Source organism: Oncorhynchus mykiss, chromosome 21, assembly GCF_057628025.1.
Source record: "Oncorhynchus mykiss isolate SJ-2025 chromosome 21, ASM5762802v1, whole genome shotgun sequence".
In the NCBI taxonomy this organism is placed as follows: domain Eukaryota; kingdom Metazoa; phylum Chordata; class Actinopteri; order Salmoniformes; family Salmonidae; genus Oncorhynchus; species Oncorhynchus mykiss.
The window spans coordinates 20,086,449-20,113,275 of NC_143042.1; the positions used below are offsets into that span (position 1 = coordinate 20,086,449).

A 26,827-nucleotide genomic window follows, 5' to 3' on the forward strand; every position below is an offset into this window, starting at 1 on the left:
TGCCACGACGGTGGAGAGTCCAGACCAGGTTTCCACCGTGCGCATTCCCCCAGAATATGCCGATTTGGCTATCGCTTTTAGTAAGAGGAAAGCGACCAAATTACCACCCCATCGACGGTGGGATTGCGTGATAAACCTCCTGGAGAACGCTGCACTTCCCCGGAGTCATGTGTACCCACTGTCACAGGAGGAGACGCTGGCTATGGAAACATATGTCACGGAAGCTCTGAGACAGGGGTACATTCGGCCCTCCATGTCACCCGTCTCCTCGAGTTTCTTTTTTGTGAGGAAAAAGGAGGGAGGTCTGCGTCCGTGCATTGATTATCGAGGTCTCAATTCGATCACAGTGGGTTTTAGTTATCCGCTACCTCTCATCGCTACGGCGGTGGAATCATTCCACGGAGCGCGTTTCTTCACAAAACTGGACCTCAGGAGCGCGTATAATCTGGTGCGTATTCGGGGAGGAGACGAGTGGAAAACAGCGTTTAGTACCACATCAGGCCACTATGAGTACCTCGTCATGCCGTATGGGTTGAAAAATGCTCCAGCCGTCTTTCAATCCTTTGTAGATGAGATTCTCAGGGACTTGCACGGGCAGGGTGTGGTAGTCTATATTGATGACATCTTGATTTATTCTGCCACACGCGCCGCGCATGTTTCCCTGGTGCGCAAGGTTCTTGGGCGACTGCTGGAGCATGACCTATACGTCAAGGCTGAGAAATGTGTGTTTTCCAAACCAGCCGTTTCCTTCCTGGGTTATCGCATTTCCAGCTCGGGGATGATGATGGAGTGTGACCGCGTTAATGCCGTGCGTAATTGGCCGACTCCGACCACGGTAAAGGAGGTGCAGCGGTTTTTAGGGTTTGCCAATTACTACCGGAGGTTTATCCGGGGTTTTGGCCAAGTAGCGGCGCCCATTACCTCACTGCTGAAGGGAGGGCCGGTGCGTTTGCGGTGGTCAGCAGAGGCTGATGGAGCCTTCAACCAGTTGAAGGCACTGTTCACTGGGGCTCCCGTGTTGGCGCATCCGGACCCTTCGTTAGCATTCATAGTGGAGGTGGATGCGTCCGAGGCTGGGGTTGGAGCCGTGCTGTCTCAGCGCTCGGGTACGCCACCGAAGCTCCGTCCCTGCGCTTTCTTTTCTAAGAAGCTGGGTCCGGCAGAGCGGAACTATGATGTGGGGGACCGGGAGTTACTAGCTATGGTAAAGGCCCTGAAGGTGTGGAGACACTGGCTAGAGGGGGCTAAACACCCTTTTCTCATCTGGACTGATCACCGTAATCTGGAGTATATTCGTGCAGCGAGGAGACTGAATCCGCGCCAGGCTAGGTGGGCCATGTTCTTTACACGTTTTAGATTTACGATCTCTTACAGACCAGGTTCCCTCAACACTAAGGCCGACGCGCTGTCCCGTCTCTATGACACTGAGGACCGGTCTATCGAACCCACTCCCATCCTTCCTGCTTCTCGGCTGTTGGCCCCAGTGGTATGGGAGGTGGACGCGGACATCGAGCGGGCGTTGAGGGTTGAACCTGCGCCTGCACAGTGTCCGACTGGCAGAAGTTACGTACCGCTTGGTGTTCGTGATAAGTTGATTCGGTGGGCTCACACACTACCGTCTGCGGGTCATCCGGGGATCGATAGGACAGTGCGGGGTCTTAGAGGGAAATACTGGTGGCCCACCTTAGCTAGGGACGTGAGGCTCTATGTCTCTTCCTGTTCGGTATGCGCCCAGAGTAAGGCTCCTAGGCACCTTCCTAGAGGGAAGTTACAGCCCCTCCCGATTCCACAACGGCCATGGTCCCATCTCTCGGTAGATTTCCTTACTGATCTTCCCCCATCTCAGGGGAACACTACCGTTTTGGTCGTTGTGGATCGGTTCTCTAAGTCCTGCCGTCTCCTCCCATTGCCTGGTCTCCCTACGGCCCTACAGACTGCAGAGGCTCTTTTTACCCACGTCTTCCGGCACTATGGGGTCCCAGAGGATATCGTCTCCGATCGGGGTCCCCAGTTCACATCTCGGGTTTGGAAGGCGTTTATGGAGCGTCTGGGGATCTCGGTCAGCCTTACCTCTGGTTATCACCCCGAAAGTAATGGGCAGGTGGAGAGAGTAAACCAGGAAGTGGGCAGGTTTCTGAGGTCGTATTGCCAGGACCGGCCAGGAGAATGGGCAAGGTACGTCCCATGGGCAGAGTTAGCCCAGAATTCTCTTCGGCATTCGTCCACGAATATGTCGCCATTCGAATGTGTACTGGGTTACCAGCCGGTCCTGGCTCCGTGGCATCAGAGTCAGACCGAGGCTCCTGCGGTGGAGGAGTGGGTACAGCGCTCTAGAGAGACCTGGCGGGCAGTCCAGGATTCTCTCAGGCAGGCCAGTGAACGGCAGAAGAGAGACGCTGACCGCCACCGCAGTGAGGCCCCGGTGTTCGCACCAGGGGACAGGGTCTGGCTCTCGACCCGAAACCTGTCCCTCCGCCTGCCCTGCCGGAAGCTGGGGCCGCAGTGTGTGGGGCCATTTAAAGTCCTGAGGAGGATAAACGAGGTGTGTTATAGATTGCAACTTCCCTCTTATTATCGTATTAACCCCTCGTTTCATGTGTCTCTCCTCAGGCCGGTGGTAGCTGGTCCCCTACAAGACAGTGAGGTGCCGGAGGTCCCTCCACCCCCTCTGGACATCGAGGGGTCCCCGGCGTACACAGTACGAGCTATTCTGGACTCGAGACGCCGGGTGAGGGGCCTGCAGTACCTCGTGGACTGGGAGGGGTACGGTCCGGAGGAGAGGTGCTGGGTACCGGGGAGGGACATTTTAGATCCTTCCCTCTTGAGGGATTTCCATCGCCTCCACCCGGATCGCCCTGCGCCTCGTCCTCCGGGTCGTCCTCGAGGCCGGGGTCGGCGCGCTGCGGGAGCCGCGCGTCAGGGGGGGGGTACTGTCACGAACCTCGCCGAGGTTGGTGCCTCTTCCTGTTCGGGCGGTGCTCGGCGGTCGTCGTCGCCGGCCTATTAGCTGCCATCGATTCCCTTTCCGTTTGTTTTGGGTTATTGGTTAATTGGGTACACCTGTTTTGTATTAGGATTTGTTTGTAGGGTATTTAAGGGCACTAGGCCCGCTGGGTATTTGTGCGGGCTTGTTTTTGTTACTCTGTGTTTTGTTGGTGTGATTTATTATTGTATTTATTCTCCGGACTGTTTAGTCCTGTTGTTGTTTTGGACTAGCAACGTATTTACGCCCTGTGTGTTGGCGTGACTGTTTTTGTTGCGCTGGGGAATAAATCTGAGGAAAACGACTGAACCCTGCTCTCTGCGCCTGATTCCACCCACCACACCTAGTAGATCGTAACAGAGTGTGTCTCTGTGTGTGTGTGTGTGTGTGTGTGTGTGTGTGTGTGTGTGTGTGTGTGTGTGTGTGTGTGTGTGTGTGTGTGTGTGCATGCGTGCGTATGTGTGTGTCCCACCGAAACTACATCACACACCTAATCCCCCTCTGCCACTGCAGGAGTTGGATGACTGCCAGGCAGCGTAGGGAGGAGCAGAGCTGGGCTGCTCTCTTCAACACATCTGACAATCAGTGGGAGCCTCAATTAGTCAATGAGTAGAAACACTGTGGGTAGAAGAATAGAATCACTTGAAGGACACATGCTGTATTGTAAGACGTATGACAAATACATATTGTGCTGTTCACAATGCAATAATGAGGAAAATACTTTAAGTGTTAATAAAATTGGGTTGACATACTTTCTGGCAGCATGATGTCTCTGGTTCTTACTTAGAGAGTTGGGCAATGGAAAACATGTTAGAGACAGAACGTGAGTAATGCTCCACAGTTTGGAAATGACTGTAATTGTAACTGTTGGGAAACATTGCGACAAGCCAGGACTGCTTTTACAGCTCTAGCTGAAGACTCAAACCTGCCCAAACCAGCTTCTCTTCCCCCCCAAATGAGGTAAACCATTTGAATACATACATTCATAATGGACTAATTACTAGGCACTTTATGCTTGGGAAATAATAGCTTGAACAGAGAGAGGCCTGGTGGTGTGTGTTTGTTTGTTTGTGTGTGTGTGTGTGTGTGTGTGTGTGTGTGTGTGTGTGTGTGTGTGTGTCTCAATTCCCTTACACTCAGTCATCAGTGTTTATTGGGATTTGTTCTCTAAAGAGTCTTTAATATATCTGCCTAGCAATGAGAGAAAAAAGTGTTAGCGATGCTAGCGCTACAATGTGCTGATGCCAGCCAGAATGCTAGCAAGCCAAACAATAAGACAGTGATCTGCAGATGCCCATGACCCAAGTTTCAGCCCTGAAGAATATAACAGATCTTTGAAGAGAATTCATCCAACATCAGCAGTGCATTAACAAAACTGCAAAGGGTCATGGGAGATAGAAAGAGAGATATAGAGAGAGAGAAATGTGTATATATATATATATATATATATATATATATATATATATATATATATATACACATTTCTCTCTCTCTATATCTCTCTTTCTATCTCCCATGACCCTTTGCAGTTTTATATATATATATAGAGAGAGAGAGAGAGAGAGAGAATAGCAGCTGAAGCATGGCACCCTTTCAGGACAGTGAAGTGAAGGCTCTTACAAGGTCTACTGTAGCCTCTTCACCTCTCAGAGACACAGAAAGAGATTCTTCAGTGAGCACATCTTAAATGCACCCAACCATTCAGCGCTGGCACTGACCTAGAAATGAATGGCTGGCCACCAAAAGCCGGAGAGACAATCATAAAAAGAAAGAAAAAAACACTTACCAAATCAAATCAAACGTTATTGGTCACACACACATATTTAGCAGATGTTATTGCGGGTGTAGCAAAATGCTTGTGTTCCTAGCTCCAAAAGTGCAGTAGTGTCTTGCAGTTCACAACAATACACACTAATCTAAAAGTAAAAGAATGGAATTAAGAAATATCTAAATATTAGATTGAGCAATGTCGGAGTGGCTTTGACTAAAATACAGTAGAATAGAATACAGTATATACATGAGATGAGTAAAGCAATATGTAAACATTATTTAAACATTATTAAAGTGACTAGTGTTCCATTATTAAAGTGGCCAATGATTCCAAGGATATGTATATAGGGCAGCAGCCTCTGGTGCAGGATTACAAAACCGGGTGGAAGCCGGCTAGTGATGGCTATTTAACAGTCTGATGGTCTTGAGATAGAAGCTGTATCTCGGTCACAGCTTTGATGCACCTGTACTGACCTCGCTTTCTGGATGATAACGGGGTGAACAAGCCGTGGCTCGGGTGGTTGATGTCCTTGATGATCTTTTTGGCCTTAAAGTGACAGCAGGTGCTGTAGGTGTCCTGGAGTGCAGGTAGTTTGATGCGTTGGGCAGATCGCACCACCCTCTGGAGAGCCTTGCGGTTGCGGGCGCTGCAGTTTCCGTACCAGGCGGTGATACAGCCCGACAGGATGCTCTCAATTGTGTATCTTTAAAAGTTTGTGAAGGTTTTAGGGGCCAAGCCAAATTTCTTCCCCAAGGCAGCCGATTGTTTGGTCAGTCGGAAGTATCAGATATCTGGGATGCTCATATCTACGCTTATAGAAAAGCTCTCACAGATTTAGGGCTCTATTCGATCAGATCTGCTTTAGCCGACATCCGCCTAGCGGTTGTTTTGGTCGGTGGAACTGCATTAGATCGGTACAATTCACAAGCGGCTCCTGGCAATATAGGCTTGTGACAAGGCCCATATTTTTTTAGACACCCCTATCCGAGGTAGAACAAAACACGACCATGTTTTTTTCACATCCCTACTGTCTCCTATATATAAAATGGATGGTTGTGTAAAAATATTGTACCGCAAAAGTTGTTCAATTTATAGAGATTGTGACACAACCTCTAAACTCAAAGTGCAGAATAATGCCTCGTTGGAGGGGGGGATGGGGCACATAAGCTCATGTAACCCAATATTGCAAGCTCTGATATTGCTAGAATTTGGAATACAAGTTGTCAGTTGTTTGCCCTACATACACAAACTAACCGCATTAGGATATCTTAATGAATCTTCTAAATATATAACTGTAAACACAGAGGCTCAATAGGCGGAAATGTCAACAATTAATATTTATGATGAATGTCAGCTTTACTTTTTGGTAGCTGATTTATAGACAACTTTGCAAGTCAAATGTGCTCACATTCAGTGCTGTATGGTCCTGCTTGACTAAAATACATTCAGTTACACGTGTTATTTTATATTGTGGTTAGTGGAATATGCTCTAAGGAAATCAAGTCGGCACAGACATTGGAATTAGATTTATTTGGGTCCAGGGTTCCTTAAAAGATGTTGTATATTTAGCCCCTACCTACTCTTGTAATTAAGTCAGGGGCCATCACATATTATCTTTGGGGCCACCATGGATTTAGCCTCAAATCCAATATGGTGTCCAAAATCCAATATGGCTGCCGTAATTCCATTTGATGGAGGTTAAATCACCTGTAAATATACATTTTGTACAGAAATGTGTACAGCACTCATGCCCTTAAAGACTGTTTTGGTGTAAATCAATTCAATCCAACATGGCCAATACACTCAAACACCTTCACCAGCATATAAATGACCCTTGTTTATTTTGTATTGAATGTGTTATTCTATCTTTAAAAGGATTTCATAAGGCTCCTGGTATATCTACGATTATGAGTGGCACTGCCATGCCTCTGCTGTGTTTGAATACCTGAATCCAAATAGCTTTTCAATGTTTGTTTGTGTTTAAATCTCATCCACACACTTACAGCATAGCAACAATGGACAATTTGTCATACCCTGACCATAGTTTGCTTTGTATGTTTCTATGTTTTGTTTGGTCAGGGTGTGATCTGAGTGGGCATTCTATGTTGTGTGTCTAGTTTGTCTGTTTCTATGTTTGGCTTGATATGGTTCTCAATCAGAGGCAGGTGTTAGTCATCGTCTCTGATTGGGAACCATATTTAGGTAGCCTGTTTGGTGTTGGGTTTTGTGGGTGATTGTCTCCTGTGTCAGTGTTTGTACCACATGGGACTGGTTTGGGGTTTTCACAGTTATTGTTTTGTAGTTTGTTCATGTATATTTTTCTTATTAAAAAACCATGAACTTCAACCACGCTGCGTATTGGTCCGCCTCTCCTTCGACGGAAGAACCCCGTGACACAATTCCACAAAGAAATAATATAACAACAATCCTTTCACAACACAAGCACATAGTAGCGTAACCAGGTTACAGGAAAGAAACATGGTATGCAACGGTCAGCTGCTCTAGTAGCCTATATGCACAGCTCTAACCTTTCCCCTCTTTTCTCCAAGTGCAAGGCTGATTGTGCCTTTGAGATGGCAGGAAATAAGTGTGTCCTAAAAGGGTGAGGAGACAAAGTAGCCAGTGGTGGTTGTAGTTCTGGTGCCTGACCAGTTCGCACAGCTAACTGGTCATTCTGGGCAAGAGACAGTGACAAGGGCAGTATCTTTCCAGTGTGACTGGTGGGGTATTGGGGCTGTGTGGTGAGCAGGATCCAATTCTATAACAGTTGGGTGCAGACACTCAGGAGATGCTGCTTGCATGCCAACTAGACCCATTGACTAATCTCAGCCTGAACGATGCTGGGGATACTTCAGCAGTGGAATGGTTAGTTGTCTGGTTGTGAAAGAGAGTCTGTGAAAGGGCTGTCACAAACAGATCTGCCCTTAGATCTTTCCAACGCCTAATTGACCTGCGGGATGAGTTTTTTTTAATGTTGAATGTGGAACAAATCCTGTAGGTCAAGTCCTTCATATTCCTTTTGATAGTTGGGTAGAATAATTTAAAGCTGATATTAACTGTGGGTGGTTGGCTGTGTGGTTGGCTGTGATTACGGTCTGGGGCAGGCCCAGCAGGAGATGAGGAGGTGAGGAGAGTGACAGAACCGGTGAGGGTGACCTCAGGTTAACAAGAGGTTACTTAAAGTATATCTCATGGACTATGACCTAGGACAGTAAAAGGGTTGCAGAGGAGTTGGAGGCTAGTCATGCATGGTGCACAAAGGCCACTATCTCACAGTCAATCCCCAGCCAACATACATAATGACATACATCTTTGTTTAAGTTTGACCATCCTAAGGGGCCTCTGGTATGCCATGGATGGCATATGTCCTTTAAAATGATATTGGGATTGCTGTACAGTTTCCCAGACCAATGTATGAGTCACCCCAACATGAGAGCTCATTATTTACATGCGAGTCCAATTCAGGTATCACATGGGCTGCCCAGAAATGGTTGGTAGCAAAATAGGTACATATGATGGAAATGCACGCCAGCACTTTCCACGTGGTATTTTGGCTGTTGAATGGCCTACTGACAGTCTGTATTCTAGTTCCTTGGTGTCTGTCTGTAGTTACTGCCAGAGGGGTGGACTGAAGGTGGAGGGGGCTATCAAGGACCATTCTGGGAGATTCAGGATGGCATTGATATTGGAGAGCAGCAATTCCTCTGACATGTGAAAGCCCACTAAGTTGATGTTTTTTCTTGTCAATGGGTGTCAGGTTGTGTTGGTTCATTGTAGTGAACACCAGCCTTATATTCTTGTTGCCATGCGTGGTTGCATTCTCCCCATACACCATAATGTCACCAAGTCAACAGATACAGCAACTCCAGGGCAGACAACCATGACCGTGCACTTGATTTTCTGTAAAAAGCAATGTGCCAGCTCAACCTGAACAGCCGAAGAGTGCACCGCATCACGAATGCAGTGAGCTAGCGGAAGGTCATGTTGGATCCAGGCAGCCACATTGGGACTAGCTATGACTCAAAGCTCACTTCTTAATGATAAGGAGGTGACTTAAGAGCTTAATTCTGGAGGTACAAATTATACCACAGTGGGGGCAAGTTATAGAGCTAGGGAGAGGGCGTCACGTTGGATTCTCTTTCCTTTCGTTGGAGCCTCCCAGTTGCCTCATTGATCCTCAAAGGGGCTCGTGACTTGGAACACTATGTGTTGCCATGACAAGCAGTCTGGTTGCTGTTTCTATATCCACCAAAAGGTGTTTGAGTGTAATTACGAACAGGCATATTGTATTCCCAATATAGTTCAATTGCACAAAAATAGTCTTGAGTACAGATCATAAGAACAGTACACAAATCTCAAAGATGTCTCTCATTTAAAACATGCATATAAATCCAATAAAATTTGAAAATAAATCACATTTTATTGGTTGCCCGGTGCAACGAAATGCCTGTGTTTCTAGCTCCAATAGTGCAGAAAAGACAAGAACATAATACAGAAAAGAAATGAATGAAGAAATAATCAGAACGAGCAATGCCAGAGACCGGAACATAAATATATAGACATACAATGTATTAAATATATACTGTATGCAGTGCCTTTCGGAAAGTATTCAGACCCCTTGACTTTTTCCACATTATGTTACTTTAGAACCTTCTTCTAAAATTAATTTAATAAAAATAAAACCTATACAATCTACACACAATAACCCATAATGACATAGCGAAAATATATATTTTTAAATGTTTACACATTTTCTGAAAATAAAAAACAAATACCTAGTTTACATAAGTATTCAGACCCTTTTCTATCAGACTCAAAATTGAGCTCAGGTGCATCCTGTTTCCATTGATCATCCTTGTGATGTTTCTACAACTTGATGGGAGTACAACTGTGGTAAATTCAATTAATTGGACATGATTTGGAAAGGCACACACCTGCCTATATAAGTTCCCACAGTTGACAGTGCACGTCAGAGCAAAAAAACAAGCCATGAAGAAGAAGGAATTGTCCGTAGACAGATCTGGGGAAGGGTTCCAAATAATGTCTGCAGCATTGAAGGTTCCCAAGAACACAGTGGCCTCCGTCATTCTTAAATGGAAGAAGTTTGGAACCACCAAGACTCTTCCTAGAGCTAGCCGCCCGGCCAAACTGAGCAATCGGGGGAGAAGGGCCTTGGTCAGGGAGGTGACCAAGAACCCGATGGTCATTCTGAGAAAGCTCTAGAGTTCCTCTGCGGAGATGGGAGAACCTTCTAGAAGGACAACCATCTCTGAAGCACTCCACCAATCAGGCCTTTATGGTAGAGTGGTGTGACAAAGCCATTCCTCAGTAAGAGGCACATGCCAGCCAGCTTGGAGATTGACAAAAGGCACATAAAGACTCTCAGACCATGAGAAACAAGATTCTCTGGTCTGATGAAACCAAGATTGAACTTTTTGGCCTGTATGCCAAGTGTCACGTCTGGAGGAAACCTGGCACCATCCCTCATTCTGTGGGGATGTTTTTCAGCGGCAGGGACTGGGAGACTAGTCAGGATTGAGGGAAAGATGAACGGAGCAAAGTACAGAGAGATCCTTGATGAAAACCTGCTCCAGAGCAGGGTGTGTTTCATCCAATGGCATTGAAGAGTATACCACCTCAGTCACTGCCTTCATCAATAAGTGCATCGACGACGTCGTCCCCACAGTGACCGTGAGTACATATCCCAACAAGAAGCCATGGATTACTGGCAGCATCAGCACCGAGCTAAAGGCTAGAGTTGCAGGTTTCAAGGAGTATGACACTAATCCGGTATGCCCTCAGACGAACCATCAAACAGCTAAAGCATCAATACAGGTCTAAGATTGAATCCTACACTGACGTTCCACTGACGCTCGTCGAATGTGGCAGGGCTTGCAAATTATTACAGATTACGAAGGGAAAACCCAGTCGCGAGCTGCTCAGTGACACAAGCCTACCAGACGGGCTAAATGCCTTTTATACTTTCTTCGAGGCAAGCAACACTGAAGCATGCTGTTCTGGACGACTGTATGATCACGCTCTCCGTAGCCGATGTGAGCAAGACCTTTAAACAGGTCAACATTCACAAGGCCTCTGGGCCAGATGGATTACCAGGACGTGTACTCAGAGCATGCGTGGGCCAACTGGCATGTGTCTGCACTGACATTTTCAACATCTCCCTGACCAAGTCTGTAATACCTACATGTTTCAAGCAGACCACCATTGTCCCAGTTCCCAAGAAAGCGAAGGTAGCCTGCCTAAATGGCACTCACGTGGCACTCACGTCGGTAGCCATGAAGTGCTTTGAAAGGCTGGTCATGGGTCACATCAACACATCATCTTGGAAACCATAGACACACTCCAATTCGCATACCGCTCCAACAGATCCACAGATGATGCCATTTCAATCGCACTCCACACTGCCCTTTCCCACCTGGACAAAAGCAACAACTATGTGAGAATGCTGTTCATTGACTACAGCTAAATGTTCAACACCATAGTGCCCACAAAGCTCATCACTAAGCTAAGGACCCTGGGACTAAACCCCTCCCTCTGCAACTGGATCCTGGACTTCCTAAGGGTAAGCAACAACACATCTGCCAATCTGATCTTCAACACAGGGGCCCCTCAGGGGTGCGTGCTTAGTCCCCTCCTATACTCCCTGTTCACCTGCGTGGCCAAGCACAACTCCAACACCATCATTAAGTTTGCTGACGACACAACAGTGGTAGGCCTGATCACCGACAACGATGAAACAGCCTATAGGGAGGAGGTCAGAGACCTGGCAGTGTGGTGCCAGGACAACAACCTCTCCCTCAATGTGAGCAAGACAAAGGAGATGATCGTGGACTATAGGAAAAGGAGGCCCGAACACGCCCCCATTCACATCGATGGGGCTGTAGTGGAGCGGGTCGAGAGTTTCAAGTTCCTTAGTGTCCACATAACCAACAAACTATCGTGGTCCAAACACACCAAGAAAGTTGTGAAGAAGGCACGACTACACCTTTTCCCCCTCAGGAGACTGAAAAGATTTGTATGGGTCCCAGATCCTCAAAAAGTTCAACAGCTGCACCATCGAGAGCATCCTGACCGGTTGCATCACCGCCTGGTATGGCAACTGCTTGGCATCCGACCGTATGGTGCTACAGATGGTATTGCGTACAGCCCAACACATCACTGGGGCCAAGCTTCCAGCCATTCAGGACCTATATACTAGGCGGTGTCAGAGGAAAGCCCAAACAATTGTCAAAGACTCCAGTCACTCAAGTCATAGACGGTTCTCTCTGCTAGCGCACGGCAAGTGGTACCAGAGCGCCAAGTCTAGGTCCAAAACGCTCCTTAACAGCTTCTACCCCCAAGCCTTAGGACTGCTGAATAATGAATCAAATGGCTAAAATGGCTAAACCGGACTATTTACATTGACCCCCCCCCCCCCCCCCTTTGTTTTTACACTGCTGCTACTCGATGTTTATATACAGTACATGTATCTATGCATAGTGACTTTACCCCTACCTACATTTACAAATTACCTTGACTAACCTGTACCCCCACACAATGACTCGGTACCGGCTACCTGTATGTAGCCCCATTATTGTTATTTTATTGTGTTACTTTAGATTACATTTTTTACTCTTTATTTTTTACTCTATTTCTTGAACTGGGCTTGTAAGTAAGCAATTGACGGTAAGGCCTACACCTGTTGTATTCGGCGCATGTGACAAATAACTTTTTTGTTTCTCAGTCTCTCTGTCCCAGCTTTGATGCACTTTTACTGCCTCTGCCTTCTAGATGGTAGCGGGGTGAACATTCTGTGGCTCGGGTGGCTGAGGTCCTTGATGATCTTCTTGGCCTTCCTGTGACACCGGGTCCTGTAGATGTCTCGGAGGGCAGGCAGTGTGCCCCCAGTGATGTGTCGGGTTGACCGCACCAACCCCTGGAGAGCCCTGCGGTTGTGGATGATGCAATTACCGTACCAGGCGGTGATACAGCCTGACAGGATCCTCTCAATGGTGTATCTGTAGAAGTTTGTGAGGGTCTTTCTTCAGCCTCCTTCTTCAACACTCTGTTTGTATGAAGGGACCAATTTATCCAACATACATACAGATGATTAAACCACCATTGGTGATTAAACCACCATTGGAAAACCTATGGTATTGTGGCAGCCAAATTGTATTTTGGATTTGGAAGAGGTGGGGGGGCTTATGTAATTGCAAGAGTAGGGGCTGAACAAATAAAATCCACCAAGGAAACTATTTTTCAATTTTCAGTGTCTGAGCCCACTTGTTTTACTTAGAGCCAATTATATTACAGTAGCCACAACATCAAAAAACATATAACTGTATGAATTTTTGTCAGGCAGGATGATACACCACTGAATAGGAGCAAATTTGACTTGTCTATTAATCAGTTACCAAAAAGTAACGCTTACATTCATCATAAATATTCCTAGTTCACATTCCCTCCTATTGTATCTCTCTATCTCTGACAACTGACTACTTGTATTCCATTTTTTTGCAATATCAGAGCTTGCAATTTTGGGTTACATGAGCTTATGTGCCCCCCCCTTCAGCCATGCATTATTCTGCACATTTTGAGTTTAGGGGGTGTGTCACAATATCTTTCAATTTAACCAGTTTTGCAGTAAAATATTTACACAACCATCCATTTCATAAATGGGAGACATAAGAGATGTGAAAACATGGTTGTATTTTGTTCTACCTCAGGTAGGGCTATCTCAAAAACGAAATACCTTTTCGAGCATTGGCCACTAGCCTAAAGAGCTATACCTGAAGTAGACATTGCCATTGGCTGCATAGAGTCGCATTAGGGAACATCCCATGCAGCCTTGTTTACAAGTTCCAACACTGGAATGTGAAATGAAATCTAGACCATGATTAGGCTGATAGAAATCCTCATGATTTAGTTTAATGATTTTCAATTTGAGTGTCTATATAGCCCTCGATTTCTTGTTTTGAACTTCTAGGGCAAGTAGGATGGATGTAGCTTCATGACAATGACCAAGAGCAGCTGCCCCCCCGATTTGACAGCTCCAACGCAGTTACGCCTCCAACACTGCCAAAACATCAGCTAAGTGGGTGTCGTTAAACGCTTGATCTGATTGAATCTAGGCCTTATTTTCCTTTTCTCTATCTCTGATCTCTAGTGTGGCAGCACCCTAATCTCTTCCACTCAAATGCACACATGATACTGTACGGTTCAGGTTCCTGTCTACATTGCCCATGATACATATTTCAGATTGATTGTATACATACAGGGTTAGAAAAGCCACTCAAAACCCCAATTGTGGATCAATAGAGTATACACAGAGCAGCATGCCGTAGCATCAATCTCTCTCTCTCTCTCTCTCTCTCTCTCTCTCTCTCTCTCTCTCTCTCTCTCTCTCTCTCTCTCTCTCTCTCTCGCTCTCTCTCTCTCTCTCTCTCTCTCTCACATGTTAACTCAAGTGGCGCTGACAGATTGTCACAGAGATGGTTGGGAATGAGGTCCAGTGCCAGTGATTCGTGTTGTGACTGGCTCCTTATACATAAACATGTCTTAGCATGGTACCCAGTTAACAACCTAGCACTCTTGTCTAAAAACTAAACTTGTTTACCACTTTTCCATCTCTTCTCTAGTGCATGTGTAAGCTGCTCTGTACAATTGACTGCTGGTTCATTTGCCGGGGTTGAATTAGGCACCGTGCTACTGGCGGGACACATTTGAATGTGTTTGACTGGAGAGATCAAAACTCACCCATTAAAATGCCTGAGGTTAGCATGCTGCAGAGAGAGAGATAGAGAGAGAGAAAGATGTAGAAGGGCAGATTCAGAGAGAGAGAGGAAGAGAGAGATAGAGGTTAGAGGGAGAGCGAATACACACAGAAATACAGAATATTCCTCTACGCCTCAAGGAATATATACATTTCCTTGCAAGTGTGTGAAACACGGCCATCAAAAGGAAAATCAGGCTCCTCCAAGTACAACTCTGATTTTGTCCAATATATCTGCATCCAGAGAACTCATGGAAGACAGTAATGACTGTTGACAGCGGGCAGAATAAAGTGAGATTAGCAGCAGGAAACACAGTGAGTCAGTGGAGAGTGGGTTGACAGTGATGTGAAGAGAAAGGGGCAAGTGACTAGCTTTAGTTTGCAAAAAGAAATGTAAGGAGCAAGGGCTAGCTAGCGTTAGTACTGGGCTGCACTGATGTAAGTAGAAAGGGCAAGCTAGCGTTAGCGCTGGGCTACAGTGATATGAGGAGAAAGGGGCTTAGTGAATAGCTTTAGCGTAGCATTAGCGCTGGGCTGCAGTAATGTGAGAAGGGGCTAGTTAGCGTTAGCTCTTTGCCGCAGTGATGTGAGGAGAAAGGGGCTTGTAAGCACTGGGCTGCAGAGATTTGAAGAGAGAAGGGCTAGCGTTAGCATACCACTGGCCATGGCTAACGCTGATGTGGCGTGAGATCGTGTCAGGGCTAACGGGTAACTGTTATGATGTCACCCAGCCCAAAATATACTCATTAGAATTATTAGAGTTTTATAAGCATGGCTGCTGATAATTTAATACAGCCAGGTAGCTCAATAGATGTAGCCTACTAGTTTCCCGGACTCCGATTAAGCCTATTCCTGGCCTGAAAAGCAAGAAACTCAATGGAAATCTTAAATTTAATTTCAGGCTTAATCTGGGTGTGGGAAACTGGTCCTGAGATTGAATGATAATGACAACAGCGAATTGAATAAGGTAGAGTATTCTTCATCCTGCTCCATCAGAGACAGACAGACAAAGGCTCAGACAGACAGACAGACAGACAGACAGACAGACAGACAGAGGTGCAGATGGAGCTGTACACAGGGCTGTAAACAATGAGGCTCTGATGGAGTGTTATTGAGCCACTGTGATGTCTAGAGTCCTATTGTTTTTAGGAAAATTACCTGCATGAACGGCACAGATGCCTGTCATCCTATCTGGGACGCGACGGCGACAGCAGCCCACGATGCAGTTTGATCTCAGATGGGAAGAGAAGGAAAAGATTTAGACGATAGCCCCAATTTAGCCAGCAGCATACCACCCTGCATACCACTGCTGGCTTGCTTCTGAAGCTAAGCAGTGTTGGTCCTGGTCAGTCCCTGGATGGGACCAGATGCTGCTGGAAGTGGTGTTGGAGGGCCAGTAGGAGGCACTCTTTCTTCTGGTCTAAAAAATATCCCAAGGCCAGTGATTGGGGACACTGCCCTGTGTAGGGTGCTGTCTTTTGGATGGGATGTTGAACGGGTGTCCTGACTCTCTGCGGTCATTAAAGATCCCATGGCACTTATTGTAGGGGTGTTAACCCTGGTGTCCAGGCTAAATTCCCAATCTGACCATCACGGTCACCTAATAATCCCCAGTTTACAATTGGCTCATTCATCCCCCTCCTCTAACTATTCCCCAGGTTGTTGCTGCAAATGAGAATGTATTCTCAGTCAACTTACCTGGTAAAATAACAGATAAATAAAAATTGTGCACAGATCTGCAATTTTAATCAGGATGTAAATTATGCTTTTTGATTCAGAATCTGAGAGGTGAATGACATAGATGTCGCAGTCCTGCTTAAAATGGCACGAATCAATGCCAATCCTGTTGACTGTCTGTTGGAAATGAGTCAAATGTCACCCCTAATGACCATGTCATGATAGAACTTCAGAAGACATTTGATTGTCAGTAGTAATTAGAATACGTGTGTCTTGTCAGTAGAATGTTAGTATGGTCCGTTCCTGCCTGTCTTTCCGAGCTGTTCTCTTACACAGACAGAAATAGCTGATCCATCTCTCTCTCTCTCTCTCTCTCTCTCTCTCACTGCGACACATCAAATAGAGGAACGGATGTGCGGTGGTGTGAGAAAGAAAATACCACCTCCTCAGAGCAGTGGGAGTGCAGCAGTATACACAGCAGAGTCACCCAGGTGCGGAAACAGAGCTGGCTCTGCTTAGTCTTCTTATGACAGATAATTTTGTTATGGGGATAATATCCACAACATTCATCTCCCTTATCGGCGCTAACACAGACTTGCGTACACGCCAGACGGCTTCTTTGCTATCGTCACCGTTGTATAACACTGTAAAGACGGTTATAAGGGAATCATATGCGGTGATACATGCTGTTGATGTATGCTCTGCTCTGTCTGTGTAATCTATAGATGATGAATATGGAAGTGTCTGTGGTGTCGCGTAGCCACGGTGCGTTTGTACCCTTGTGTATGGGGAAAACATTGTGAATTCGAATTCTAATCAAGAATGATATTTTCAGGTCAGGAAACACAAAGAAAGTAATACACCACTCAAAAAAATGTCTACACAGAGCTGCAGTTCTACAGTCAAGATCAAATTATTTTTTTTAATCAAAGGGACCGTTTTTGTTGGCTATAGAAAAGCTATTTTAGAAACCAGAAACTAGACTGATGACCGTGTGCGCTTACATCTTCTAGTATCAAATACAGACAGAGTGAACAAGATACTCACAAAGTTCAATAAAACGGTTTACAAGAATCACTGACTTCATCAAGAGTTTGAGTCACAACACTGTACACTTGGCCATTTACGACAAGTTACTGTCAGAAAAGACACAGAGACAGAGAGGCCCTGACTCTGACACTAACAGGAGGGAACGACAGAGTATGAAAGCAAGGAAAGGTGTTTGGCAGTGCAGAGTTGTATGCAGAAATCAACCACGACGATTACAGTAATATTAATGTGCATTAAAAGATAAACAATCACAATATGCTTGTAATATCCTCATATTCCTCCTCCATATCCTTCCTTCTTTCCTTCTCTATATATCTTTCCTTCACTAGAGTGATAGAGTATGTAGTATACAGTATGTACAGTCCAGTGTGCGAGTAAGGCGTGTGTGTGAACTGAATCGCGAGTGCAGAGTTTGAGTGAGGGGTGACGTGAGTATGTCCGGCCCAGCCCAGTCCACTCCCGTCAAGTATTCAGAGTCCACTCCACTCCAGCCCAGCCAACCCCTAGTCCACTCCACTTAGTCCCTTTCAGCTCAACACAGTCCAGTATAGTCTGGTGTCGAGTGTCTGGCTTTGTCCGTTCATGTCTGGTCACAGCTCAGACCACTGGGTTTGTGTACTGGGTTGGAGCACAGTATGTGTATTGGGAGTTGTAGTGCAGTTGGGTTGTTGTGCAGTTGTCTCGGCAGTATGGCTGTTCAGATGTTACTTGCTCCCTGCGGATGTATAGTGTGTAGTCCTGACACTTTTTCCCTGCTAGTGTGTAGTTATATACAGTAGTTGTGTAATAGTATACTGTACAATAGTTGTGTAGCACCCAGTTTGTCAGTAGTGTAGCTAATTGTGTAGTAGCCTACTGTAGTTTTGTACTGTTGGTGTACAGGTATGTAATCTAAGCAGTTGGATCCTGCTTGTGAAATGTTGTATAGTACTATAGTTGTAAAGGGTTGCAGCCTTAGCAGTTTGACTCTGCAGGTGTGAAGTTGCACAGTTCTGTGTGCTGGTATGTTTGTATTGTCCTGCAGCTGTGTAGCTGTGTCGTCATTAAAGTTCCAATGCAGCTGTTTTTATCTCAATATCAAATCATTTCTGGGTAACAAGTGTGATTGTTTTCAATTAAAATGGTCAGAAAAGAAACAAAAACAGCCTCTTCGCAAATAACAATTTCTTAAGCAAGAATTTTGCCAAAATTGTCTGGGAATGGTCTGAGTGGGGAGGGGAAAACGGAAAAATAGCTGTTTTTGGCAGAGACGTTTGTAACTATCTTTCTTATTGGTCTAACTCATTTATTGCCCGGTGATGTCACCAGGCAGGCCAAAACTCCTTCCCACCAAAACTGGCTGAATTTCAGGCGGTCTTTTCAAAAGGCTCTGATACTAAAGGGGCATTATCATCATTTTCACAGTATTATACCAACCTCATAGTGTGGAAATATACACTGAATATAAAACATAGGAAAATCATGTTTTTGACTGCACTGGACCTTTAACAGTAGTTAACAGTGGTTTTAACAGTTGGACCCTGCGGGAGTGTAGTTGCTGAGCTCTCTGCGTATGGTGCTGAAGGGCGACAGCTCCAGCTCTGTGGTACACTCATGTTCATTATCATCACTAGCCGTGCCTGAGGAGTGGGCATGGTTACAGCAGCAGCAACAACAACAGTCCAGGAAGGCTCTTCCTAGCGGGCGACATAATAACAGGAGCAACACAGGCGTCACTGCCGCTCGGCAGAACAACAACAGCTGTGACAGGAGGTGTAAGACCGCCATGGTCCGCTCCGGCACGCCCGCCGCCATGTATGCCGACACGATGTTACAGATGTTCTCCGGGACCACGCAGGCGCCGTAGACGATGGCGAGCGCCACAACGGTGCAATTCATCTGACTTTCTAGGCGTATCTGCTTCTTGTTGCCGCGGACGGAGGCCTGCTCGGCGCGGCGGATCTTGCGGGCGGTGACGAGGGAACAGCCGATGGTGAAGAGCGTAGGGAGGCAGAAGTAACAGCCGAAGCACCACCAGAGCCGCGCGCCCTCGTAGGTTAGGCCCAGGACGTAGAGCGTATCTGGGAGTGATGTCGAGATGCGCACCACGCAGCGCTCCGTAGGGGGGTCATCTGGGAGAGCGGGGTCCTCTGTGACCAGCTGGCGGATCAGGAGCTCAGGGAGAGCCAATAGGAGAGCTCCGATCCAGATGACGGCGAGCTTGGCTGTAGTGGAGGTGCAGTTCTCGATCATCTCGTAATACATCTGGACATTTGTGGCTGCGCGGAACCGGTCAATGCACAGAGCGCACAGGGTGAACGTGGTCACACCTAGAGATGCCACCTGGGGACAAATACAGGGAGAAATGGTTAATGGTTTATCACAAAGACAAATGGTTTATCAGAATGTTGAATCATCTGACAGTATACACCAAATAGACCTTCTTCAATTCTACTTTCACAAAGACGACAACACCACTCTTAGAAATCTGACACAGGAGTCTTTCCTTGAATTGAAAGAATGCATCAAACTGAAAAAAGGTGCCAAATTCTAAGCCTCTCAAAGCTTAGAAAACACATCATTCAGAACCAAGTCTCTGCTCTGCTTCGGTTTGAGTCTGAAAGACTGAGGCACAGCAAGGAACCTGGAACATGTTCCTCTCCAGCTGGAATCACTTTGACTGCAGTTACTACAGGGAAAACTAACTGTAGCCAGACCCAGACCCAGCTGCTATAGTCTGTACGGTCCTGCCCTGTGATTACTGCTGCTGCAGTTTACTACATAAACAGTAAAGCTGTGGAGGTTTCTCTCTCTCACCCACTCCCTCTTCTCGTTACCTCACTCTCCTTCTCTCATCTCTCTCATGCACTCTCTCTCTTTCTCTCTGTCCTCTCTCCTTCCCCACTCCCTCTCCCCTCTCCCTTCCCCTCTCCTTCTCCCTATCTGTTAATTAGACTAGTGTTTCCCAGACGTCCCTGGGAGGCCACAGAGGCTACAGCCTTCTAAACAGTAACATCCTGCAGAGATCGAGATAGAGAGGAGAGTCACACATGAACTATGGATCTCTGCCAAAGCTGCTACTGTTCTGATGAAGTAGAGCCAAAAGAGAACAACACTGGGTCAGCCATTAGAGAGGAAGGAAAGTAAATACCTGCATGCTATTGTACAGCATGCTCCGGTAAAATTCAAAGAGGTGTGATAGTGTGTAGGTATTCCTAATCCTTTTATGATACATTTTGATACCTTGCACCTGGTACATACTCCTGTACACTTCAAAGGAGCATAACATGATTCTCCCCCCCTGTTAAGTTGGTGAAACATTGATTTAACCAAAAACGTGTATACCTTGTAAACAAGATCCCTCTTCCATGGTGACCTTCAGCCTGTGCAGGTCGTACAGTGTGATTGGTTGCTTTAATTACACCTAGAGGGCTTCCTGCATCCTGGCCAACCGTGCACCTTCGCATCTGTGTGCCAGGTATCTGCCTTTGAGCCCTACTCTGCTTTGTACACTCACACAGGTGCCAACATGGTGAATAGAGCCTGAACACTAGGCTGGAGACAAGTCAAACTAAACACTCTCACATAGACAGGGGTGATTTCTTCGATCAGATCTCACAGAGCAAGAGAGAGAGGGTGGGGGGGGGGGGGGGGGGGGGCAGAATAGGACTAGCCCAGCATTGTATAGATATGTAGATCAAAGATATGGGCCAATGTCCATGGTGCTGGAGCTAGTGTGGAGCTAACGTTGCTTAACTGAAAGCTGTGTGTGTGTTTGTGTGCGTGTGAGTGTGTGTATGCGTGATTATTCCTTTCGCTAGCCTAATTATTCATACAATTTTCATAATGATTAACAGGCCTATTTGGCAGATACCCTCTCTGTGTAAATGACCCGTCATGTCTGCCTTGTCTGTGGCCATGCTGACAGTCTCTACAGCACCATTGTGTCTTAGTTACTTGTATTGTGCAGCAGGTAATAGAGATATTTCCCCTGTTGCTGGTTTTATAATGGCCCACAAATTCCCTGATTAAGCTCCTCTGAACAGTTGCCTTCAAAACCCATGTTATTAATTGGAGTTCAATGGCAACTGAGTGACTTGATGACCCGCGGCGGGCGGCCATGTTGGATCCTGAGCGGCTGTCGTAGTAATGACTCTTATCTATTGATAAATGGTGCAATGCTCACGAATGCACACACACATACACATGCAGACACAGAAACACACACACTGAGCACATGAATAAGCTGAAGACAAAGGCTATTACAGTTCAGGTCTGTTACAGGCTGACTGCGTCTGTCCCTCTCTCCCTCCCTCCCTCCCTCCCTCCCTCCCTCCCTCCCTCTCTTGCTCCTTCCCCAGACCATAACTCCAACAGGAGAAGCCTAGTCCCCCGGCTGCCACTCTGCCACGGGGATCATCAGTATCCTCTGTACAGTCAGGGAATGGATCATCACAGAGACAGGCTGGCAGACAGGGCTAGATCTGGACCTGAGCGTCATGAAGTCACTACTCTTTGTGACTCCATGACGTAGCCTCTGAACTGTAACACTGATTCAATGTTCACTGTTTTAGCTCTGTGTGTGATACGGTTACCCTGGGTTACTGTTGAGATGAAGCTCATGGTAAATGTCTATTTACAAGTGGACATTACAGTTCTATTCTATTCTACACTGGCTGTGCATACACATGGTTCACACAGTTATAAATTAGTCAATATTTCATTTCTGCTTCTATAATCATTTAGTTAATTTTTGTTAGATTCTCTCTGGGCTGTGATGTTGTTATGTATCTATGTGGTCTATCTCTCAGCAAAGTAAGCATCTACTCATCCTGTAGCTACAAATAGCGTGAATGGGATAATTATCACCCATCGTCCATTATTTACAAATACTAATTATATACACTGAATCATTAACATAGCCGGTCAGACTGCATGAGTAATGAGTAATAGAGGGGCAGACAATGTGCTGTTGGGCAGAGTGGTGTGTGTGTGTGTGTGTGTGTGTGTGTTGGAAGAAGTGTATACGTGTATGTGGGAGTGTGTGGTGTGTATGTGGGAGTGTGTGTGTGTATGAAAGTCCTTCCCCTAATCACAGTGAGCACGTGCAGAGAGAGGATCGCCGTGGGTAACGATCGGTGGAGGGCAGGCCATCCCACCCATCTGGAATCTCAGCACTCCCTGCTACCGTGTGTGTGAGAGTTTCTGCGTGTGTGTGTGTGTGTGTGTGTGTGTGTGTGTGAGAGAGTGAGTGAGTGTCTAGGTGTGATGAATGTCTAGCTATTAACACCAATCCCAGCACAATACAGTCCTCCACCTCCGACCTCAATGGCTCCCAGTAGAACGTCTATTCCCTGCAGCAGACTGGGATGAGTTTATCTCCCCGCAGACAGCAGCACCTCAGCCTCCCAGTCTCTCTCTGTCTGAGAACGGACAAAGCTGCTGGAGAGAACCCATCTATGCCTATCTGAGCCTCACTGTTCCCACTGAACTTATAGAAGCAATATCTTCACTACTCACTACTGGCTGTGGCTGTTGATATAGCCTACGCTGCAGATGTTAGCCAGGGACGTGATTCACATAACACCACTCGTGACGCACAAGGGCCTCTTCCACTCGGCTTCCCTCCTTCGAAGCTCTGCACATCACTGGAGACTTGACCACATACACTTACTCACACACACCACATGACCAGGCCACAGAAGCTATGCACACCACAGAGAGATCCTCCCATCAGTGTCAGAGGGACTGTAGCAGCTCTCCTCCTCTCCTAGCTGTCTGTATCTAATGCATTATCATCACCATGTCCGCTGGGCTCATATCTACCGTCTGGGCTCTGGGGATTGGAATATGGGTTTATGGACGTGTATGAGTGCGTGTCTGTGTGGTCATGTATGTGCGTGTGTCTTCGTCTGTGAGTCTGTCTGATTGCGTCTGCACACACATCCGTGTGTGGGTGTGTGCGTTTGGGTCATGAGCCAGCGGGCAACGCAGCCCGAGGCTTCCTCTCCTCCCAGTGGAGTGTTCTCTCCCACATCCTGCCTGCGGAGCGACATTACTCCCCACTTAACCCACATACAGTCACAGTGGATCAGCTCAGCACTGCACAGGGCTGAGGACACACAGGGCTGAGGACACGCACGGACACACACATGCAAACGCATGGCCGGGCGACACACATGCATGCACTGACGCATGCAGGGACTCATGGGCATGCATGCCTAAAATTCACAAACGTGCCTGCAGGCACTCACCCACACGCACGGACCCCAACCTCCACACACACACACACACACACACACACACTAGCCAGACGGTCTACTGACACCTTCTTCAAGCGCTCCTCACCCTACACCTAGTGCTCTACTTCGAACTCATGTTGCTCTGCAGCAGCAACCCAAAATCCTCCGTCAGTTTCACTGCTACACTGTACAATGAGATAAGGAGTTGTGGGAATACGAAACTGGTTTTAACCCAACGGCCTTACAAAGGAAAGGCATGACTGCACACACACACACACAGGTTGAACATTGCATCACACTGATACCCAGCCAGGGTAAAGTGAGATGGCTATAAACTGGGTGTGGTGTTTTGTGATTTACTTAGGCCCCTTGTATGTGTAGGTGAGAAAGACAGAGATATCATACGGTAGTAGATAGGCACAGAGTTGTGTGAGTGTGAGAGAGCGAGAGAGATAGAGAGGGCGAGAGCAAGAGAGAGAGAGAGAGAAAAAGGAGAGACACAGAAGTGGGACAAAAAAAAGGGAGAGATAGAGGGAAGGATTAAGTGTGTGGGTGGAGGGAGGCCACTTCTCTCCAGCAGCCAGCAGGTGTGCGTAGCAGTGTCACACTGGGTGTCACAATGAGATGAGGTGACATCTGATCTTGGTGGGAACTCATCTTGTTTATTATAGTGCCGATGGAGGCTAATCCCGTGTTAGGGTGAAATGGATTAGTGTCATGTTCACTGTGATAGGCTTTTCTATCACAAGTTGTTCCGAATATGACAATAGTGTATTATAAATACGTAATACACAATGCAATACTATTTGAAATTGTGCCTATGCCAAGAGAAGTGTTCAGATGCCCCACCAATATAAGGAGAACATCTGTAGTAGAATAGAATAAAATAGAATAGAACATAATAGAATACCTCCAGATATGGCACGATTTTACAGGTGAATTCTCCCAGTAGCCAGGACTTAGTCAATTCATGGAAAATGACTAGGGGCAGGCAAAAGAAGACGACTACAAAATCCCAGATGGCCAGGTTAGCTATGAGAGAGTTGGAGATGCTCTTCATATAGTAGTTCTGACACACGATGCACAGTATGGCTATGTTCCCTGCTATCCCAGCGAGGAAAATGATGGCAGAAACGCCCGTGATAGCATAAGCGCCAAAGGTTTCACTTGTCACAGGGTAAAATGGGTTTTTGATTTCGCGTCCAAAATCTGCTGTGTTGGGAGGGGTCATTGGAGTGGCATCCCACGGGTTTTCCTCGCGGTAAGTAAACATCTCGCTTCTCCTGGTGAAGAGGTCGAGGGGTAGGTCGGTAGAGGTGAGAGCTTGGGGCTTGGGTATTGGCTCCCATGGAGAGAGAGGGGGGCCCAGCCCGTCCACTGCGCTCTGCGCCTGAGATAAAGCCATTGAGCTTTTGTTCAACACTTTTCTCCTCCTCTCCCTCTTAAACGCCTTCTTCTGCTCGTCTTTTGTGCCTCTCTTGCGTCTGTCGCTGTCCAGTTGTCCCCCGCGTTGCTGGCCCATTGCTGGGGGCTTAGTGGTATTGTATCCACCTGCCGTCCCCATGGCAGCGGCCGCGCCAATCTCACTATTCAACTTTCTCCTCTTGTGGCGGCGCACCAGGTCCCTGTGCGGGGTGACGGAGTAATCCCCCCGTGTCAGTGTTCTGTTGGAGTGCTGTCGTTTTAATCCTACATGTCTATGCTTTGTTTCATCCTGAATTACGCGCATCCTTCTCACAGAAGTAGAATGAAAACGTTCCATCCACGTTTGAAGAGTCTGTTTGGAGTAGGACGTACCTGTAGCGTGTCCCCCGGAGCGAGTGCTGTCATAGGCTGTGTTTTGGGGACCCTCTCTGATGGCTGTGTGAGCGGTCCTGTGGGTTGTTGTAGCGTTAAGCCCATAATAACCCCCTGCTGTTTCTCTAGTCCGTATGTTTCCATTATTTCTGAGCGATAAGACATGTGCATTCCCCAACAACACACACAGCGTCCTCAGCATCAGAGTCCGCATGGTCCAGATCATAGCGCAGACAGATATATCCTCCTCAGAAAGCCATCCTTATCTCAGTGCAGAGAATAAACTCCCATTAAGTCTACACCCATATTAACAAAACAAATTACACTAAACTTAAACCCTCAATGTAGATCCCAAATATCTTATAGGGTTTGCAAACTTTTAGCTCATATCCAAATTCAGCGCACTGTGTCTGGTCTCCGCCGTGCTGTTGTTCTGTGCAAGTCTGCCGCCACCTCCTCCTGTGAGATGTATTTTTGTCAAGTAGAAAGTGCCATGCCTTACCGAACGAGATATCCCTGCAAGGTCCCCATGGAACCACATGCCGCTAGCAAACTCATTTTACAGCGACAACATGGTCACATGCATCTCATCTCCATAAACAGCAGATCACCGGACTTTCCTTTTTGAGCCGAATAGGCTGCACTGGCTGTGGTTGGGTCTGGCTGAGACTCACAGGCTGTGAGGCGCTGCTGCTGTGTCCTGCTGTGTGTTTGTTACACAGCTGCGAGCTGAGAGAGAAGAGAGGCGCGGCTCTGGCTGGCTCTCCCTGTCCGCTCCGTGGAGCACCGAGGTGAGCTGGGTGTCTCGGGAAGGAATGTGGAAGAAAATGGAATCCCCTGGCGGCTAACCCTGATCTGTCACTCCGCATCCATCAGATCCTGCCTCCAGACTACCGCCGCTGGTAGCCAACCACGCCCGATGACGCGCACGAGATAAATATATTATCATCATATTACACATGGCTTTATCGCCGTATACTGACCACTTTCTCCATGGTGTTATATAATATTTGGCGTTTAAACTATTCTGATGTCTATTTGCTCGATATCAGTTATTGTGCAAAACATCTGCAGTAGCCTAGTGGCCTACAGGCTATGTATACACATCTCAGCTAGCACATACAGTTCGACAATCATGTTTCTTAGATCTTGGTGAAAGCAATGGTTATTTTGCAAACAACCTTTTTGGGAATGGTGCAGGATAGTTGCTTGTCTTTGGAACATTCTCAGAACATTTAAGGAACTTGACAACAAAAAAAACCCCGTCATTTTCTTGGTATTTCATTACGTTAACAGAATGTTTCCTAAAAGTTCAAACATGGTTACATTTCATTTCAATTCTGGTAATGTTCTAGGAACGTTCTCCAACTGGTTTGACATTGGGAATGTTCTCAAATTGTTCCAAGAACCTGAAGAAACAACGTTCTTCTGTGGACATTTCAGCACTTCAGCATAACATTTCATTCAGATTTGGTAATGGTTCTATTTAAATTCATGTTCTCAAATTCTTCCCGAGATCTTTAAGAAAATGTTCCATAAAAATGTTATGTTATGTTCCA

At 46.6% G+C, this 26,827-nt stretch overlaps 1 protein-coding gene across 2 annotated transcripts; it reads right to left on the reverse strand.

Moving 5' to 3' along the window:
* Positions 1-17,097: 17,097 nt before the first annotated feature.
* LOC110500202 (prosaposin receptor GPR37) lies at positions 17,098-26,396 on the reverse strand. Of its 2 annotated transcripts, none has more exons than XM_021577411.3 (2): positions 24,382-26,396; positions 17,098-19,572 (listed from the first exon to the last, which is right to left on the reverse strand). In XM_021577411.3, exons 1-2 carry the CDS (start codon positions 25,492-25,494, stop codon positions 18,757-18,759), a joined length of 1,929 nt encoding a protein of 642 aa, XP_021433086.1. In that variant the 5' UTR covers positions 25,495-26,396; the 3' UTR covers positions 17,098-18,756. The 2 variants fall into 2 exon arrangements, with proteins under 2 accessions (XP_021433086.1, XP_090070297.1); XM_090214171.1 differs by having other exon boundaries at positions 25,269-26,160.
* Positions 26,397-26,827: the final 431 nt, after the last annotated feature.

Excerpts from the sequence above, each read along its gene's own strand:
- LOC110500202 (XM_021577411.3), bottom strand. The coding sequence starts at position 25,494 with ATGATCTGGACCATGCGGACTCTGATGCTGAGGACGCTGTGTGTGTTG. Across the intron at positions 19,573-24,381 it reads AAATCGTGCCATATCTGGAG|GTGGCATCTCTAGGTGTGAC; the intron begins GTATTCTATTAT and ends ATTTGTCCCCAG.